General features: G+C 38.6%; 1 protein-coding gene across 1 annotated transcript in view; it reads left to right on the top strand.

The window, feature by feature from the left end:
* Positions 1 to 3,493: 3,493 nt before the first annotated feature.
* The window catches only part of LOC587747 (protein C8orf37), a 10,609-nt gene continuing 9,389 nt past the window's right edge, over positions 3,494 to 4,713 (top strand). The window contains exon 1 of the mRNA XM_030975487.1: positions 3,494 to 3,720. Within this exon, the coding sequence (XP_030831347.1) occupies positions 3,584 to 3,720 (137 nt within the window). The 5' untranslated portion in view covers positions 3,494 to 3,583. The remainder of the gene's footprint in view (positions 3,721 to 4,713) is intronic.

Here is a 4,713-nt window from a genome sequence, read left to right as displayed (position 1 = left end):
ATAGCGCGGTCTAGCGCGCGCTATCTCTGCCGGTGTGAACAGCCTCTAAGTCTGCACCTTTCATGATGTATTGATTGATTCTCACCTGAACATTGATGGAGTACCTGTTCTTCCTATTAATGTAGTACCCAGCTCGTACCCCACCAGGGCTCCTGATGTAAACATGTGTCCCATCGATTGCAGTAGCACCTACGACTCCTGGAAATCTGCAGTACTGGAAAAACTGCTGCTGTATAGTAGTCACTTCTAGCCTTGTTGTAGGAAACTTCATGAATTGTCCCTTTCTTCTGGCAACAGCTTCTGAAACATCCCTCACTAGTACTCGGCAAATAGATGACTGTGACATGCTCACCTCATCCCCATGCATCCTTTGGAATGACCCTAAAAAAAAAAACCCAAACAAGCAATCACATTTATTAAGACAATGACCATTATTGATAAAAGCTATGCTTGTCAATGTCATTCAATTTTGTTGTAACATTGTCATTGTTGAGTGGCAGCTTGACTGTAAGCAGAGTGGGGGGGGGGGGGGGGGGGGGGGGGGGGGGGGAGCTGTGTAAGATACATCAGACAATGCAGAGTCGTGCGTTGCTTCACTATCCATCCTTTCATTATCAATGTTAGAGTTTTCCTGCCGTTGTTCATTCAACATGTCTTGCCTTACTTTCTTGACCCTCACTCTGACTGCTTTCGTACCCTTTTGGCTTCTACCCTCTTCTTAGATAAATTCTCAACCGGAAGGTAGTATTCATTTTGCCTCCCCCTCTCTGCTCTGAGAAAAGCAGCATCTCCAATTTTCTGTAGTTTCCGCTGCCGGTAGAAAATGAAATATAAATGTAACTGATATGAATTTAATACCTGAAGTAGTTGTATATCCAGTATCTTCTTCCTCTTCTGAACTCGGCACTATTGCCAGGAGAGTCTGCCCTTCCTTCTCCCATACAGCGCGGATGTGTACTGTGACTGTGCACTTTGCATCATCGATCTACCTTAGATAGTGAACTACCATTACTATCCACGATATCAAATGAGTTTCATTCTGGATTCCAAAATCAGTTTTTCTGACAAACTTTAAGAAATTGTTTTAAAAATATTATGTGCTTTGTTCAAATGCAAGTCCTGAGTAAGCAATTCTGATTGTTGTGTTTAATTTTTGAAGTTAAATCTAATCTTTTTATTGGTATACAAGTTCCAGTCCTTTTGTAATTTCCCTACAGCTGGTCCCACAATGCAGCTATAATAACATTATCCTCATTATTTTGTTATTTCTTTTGATGTCTCTTTGTTAATGTTAGATCTTAGAGGAACCTACAATAGTTACCACCAGTGTAGAGTTTGTTTACATCATAATAATGCTACATGCCATCTTATTGCATGTAGAAGGTCCGTTCCGTACAATGTTGGAGAGTCAGGAAAAGTTATCTTTGTAGGCAAGTGGTCTTTATGGACAGGTTCCTTCAGTAAACATTTTCTATGAGAAACACTTTGCATGGTAAACAAAAGTTGTGTTCTTTCTATACAGGTGGTCACTTTAAAAGCAGGTTTCACGGTATTCCATCCTTGAAGAAAAAAAATCATAGCAGTTATACATGATGTAATACATTGCCCGGAATCACCCAGAATACATCAGGTCTTATAATGCCATGCATTAAGAAATCCACTTTTCATGAAAAGTCATTGAAAACGTAAATGAAAGTATAGTTTAATCTTAATTCTTAATTCTAAAAACTCAAGTTGAAATCTGTGTATGGATAATATCTATCAGACTTTGTATCAGAATGCTTGTATACCGGTATTTAATTTTATACATACGGTATATAATTCCTTGATAAAATCTTTATTTTTGAATAGTACATGTCTTGGATCTTATGAATAAAAACTACAATTTAATTGGTTATTCTTATTGTATGTTGCCAGTGTTTTTATGTAGCTATATTCTATGTTAAATGATGAAAAGTGAGAGATAGAATGATTGAAACAATATAAAAAGAATGTTTACTTATGAGAGAGAGAGAGAGAGAGAGAGAGAGAGAGGAGAGAGGAGAGAGTAAGGGGGGGGGGGGGAGGAGAGAGGAGAGAGAAGAGAGAAGAGAGAAGAGAGAGAGAGAGAGAGAGAATCAATGAAACGTATAAAGAGAAGGAATTATTCTAAGAGGGAGAGAGAAAGAGTTGGAAAATTGGAATTGATTGCTAGGACTTTAGCCAATTGCCAAATGTCAGGATTAGCAATGATAATAAAATTACTGGTATTTGATGTTCTGAGACAGATAGAGGGAGAGGATGGGGGGAGGGGGGGGGGGGATATAAAGCTGCATATCATCGATCATTAAGTTATTTATTTTTATTTATTTATTGGTATATAAAAACTGATCAGCAGCACAGGCTGAAGGGGTGACTTAACAACTAGAATACTACAACATATACAAAGGGATGTTAATGATGTGAACAACTAAAAAGACAAAAATATAAACAGAAAACACAAAAGATAAAAAAAATTGTACACTGCATCTGTGGACCTACACACGTCATATCAAGGAGATGAAGAAGGAGAGACAAAGTCACAGAGGGAGTTAGGGAAGAGAGGGAAGAGAGCGAGAGAGAGATGAGAGAGACACAGAGACAGAGAGAGAGAGAGAGAGAGAGAGACTTACTTATGAAGGAGCAGAAGGTGTTTGTCCAAAACTCAAAAGTTGATCCCTTTTAGAAGAAGATTGGTTGGAAGGTTGGAAGATTAGTCATCGCAAGCCATGCAAATGGGTGAAACAAATAATCATAACTAAATACGAGAAGATAGTTATTGGTATACTCTATCAATCAAAATGTCAACAAGACCATTCTCTCGATCTATTGAAAAATAAATAAATCATATTCTACCTATATTACTTCCCTCCCATTTCCCTCAGATCCTTATTGCTCTACTCAAGTCTTACAATTGCCTGTTTTCATTGGAATTAAGGCAGAATTACGGAAAGTTCCTCGCATTACTCAACAGGCAAATATATAGCATTTGTAAAAATGTAATGTTATTGCATTGTGCTTCCCCTAATTGGGATGCTGATAACGAGTCGTTTGAGAGTTAATGCTGGCGCTAATGACACAAGCCACCACCCGCGGATCCATACCCCCCCCCCCCAAACAATAAACAAATAGGAAAGTCACTAAGAGTCGGCACAAACAGTTTCCTCAAAAAACTGGACCCCCAAAAAATAATATCTATGTGCTCTTACACCCCCCCCCCCCCCCCCCCCCCCCCACCTTCCTCCCCCTACCCCTGTTCGCCGGCTGGCTAATTGACCGCTAAATATTTTCTCATGCCTGGATCCACCCCTGCAAGCCAAAACTCAAAACGACCAATCAGAATTCTTTCCTTTTAATTAAATTTAATTAATTTAATAGTTCGTTCATTTTTTATTCATTCATTCATTCATACTACTACTACCAGGCCGTGCCTGTCGAGATCTTGCGTGGCGCGCCATATTCATTCAAATAAGCGCTGCACACGCACACACCATATGTGTTGTTCATTCCCGATCGAATTGTGCTGGTGACCAGTGAAAAAGACGGGATAAGAAACCTTTAAAAAATGGCTGACGATATTGACGATCTCCTCAACGAGGTGGAAATTAAATTCTGCACGAAATCTCCAGCAAAACCATCATTGGTAGAGAAGGTGACAAGTTCAAATTCACGGCCGAAATCGAAATCAAAACAGAGCAAAAGGTATTTTTAATTAGCTTGTTGCTGCCATGGCTACATACACTGTAATGCTTGGTTATTTTGCGCGGGGAGCATCGGCGTAGGAGTCTGTGTGTACATGTATATATGCAGGGCACGTATGGGAGTAGACCGAAAGCTTTAGTCTCCACTGAGACTACGTCAGGCTCAAATGTCAGTTTTATTAAAGAAATGACCCATATCAGACGGTTATTTCTGTCTAGTATGGGAGCTGAGCTGTGTGGCTCAATAACTGGATATCCATTCTGCTATTCATTTTACAAGGGCATTATTCTTGAGATTAAACAAAATCTAGATCTAGTTGTCTGGACACTAAAAAGCAAATTAACATAAAGACTTCTCTTTTGATTTCAGATTTAATGAACAATAGTCGTCAAATAGCACTAGACCCTATACCATCATAAATATTTGTCCTGGCTTTATAATATTGTCCAGCATTTTTATGAAGTATTGCTTTTAAACTTCTTTAAATTGCTATTTTAAATCAACTATCCAGATGCACAACCTGTCCGGACACACAACATCTGGGTGTACTGTTAACTAGTGTTAGACAATATTATGATTATGAATATGATGGTTGCTCTTCTCTGTAGAGTGTAGAATAGTGTTATTTGATGCATCATTACATGACACTTAAAGCCGAAGTAAAAGAACAGATACTTTGTTCAGACAGTGTCCGGACATCCACTGAAATTGTTAACTTAAACCTAGACAGAAATAACCATCTGATTTGGGTCATTTCTTTAATAAAACTGACATTTGTTGACATTCCCCAATACAGATGGTAACCCAGAGATCTCGTACCGTGGGGGTAATTTAGAGCCACAGCGGAACATCTTTTCGTTCCCGACATTTCTCCCCCGATTTTCTTTATTTAGATCTAATTTTCTGATTTCTAAATCAGATGTACAGTGTAAATTAGGTTGGTATGTCATTTGTCCTACTTACAGTTATCAAAATTTGATAACTTAATATTAA

Source organism: Strongylocentrotus purpuratus, unplaced genomic scaffold (assembly GCF_000002235.5).
Source record: "Strongylocentrotus purpuratus isolate Spur 01 unplaced genomic scaffold, Spur_5.0 spur5_scaffold_8, whole genome shotgun sequence".
NCBI lineage: Eukaryota > Metazoa > Echinodermata > Echinoidea > Camarodonta > Strongylocentrotidae > Strongylocentrotus > Strongylocentrotus purpuratus.
This window is presented reverse-complemented; position numbering and strand designations above follow the sequence as displayed.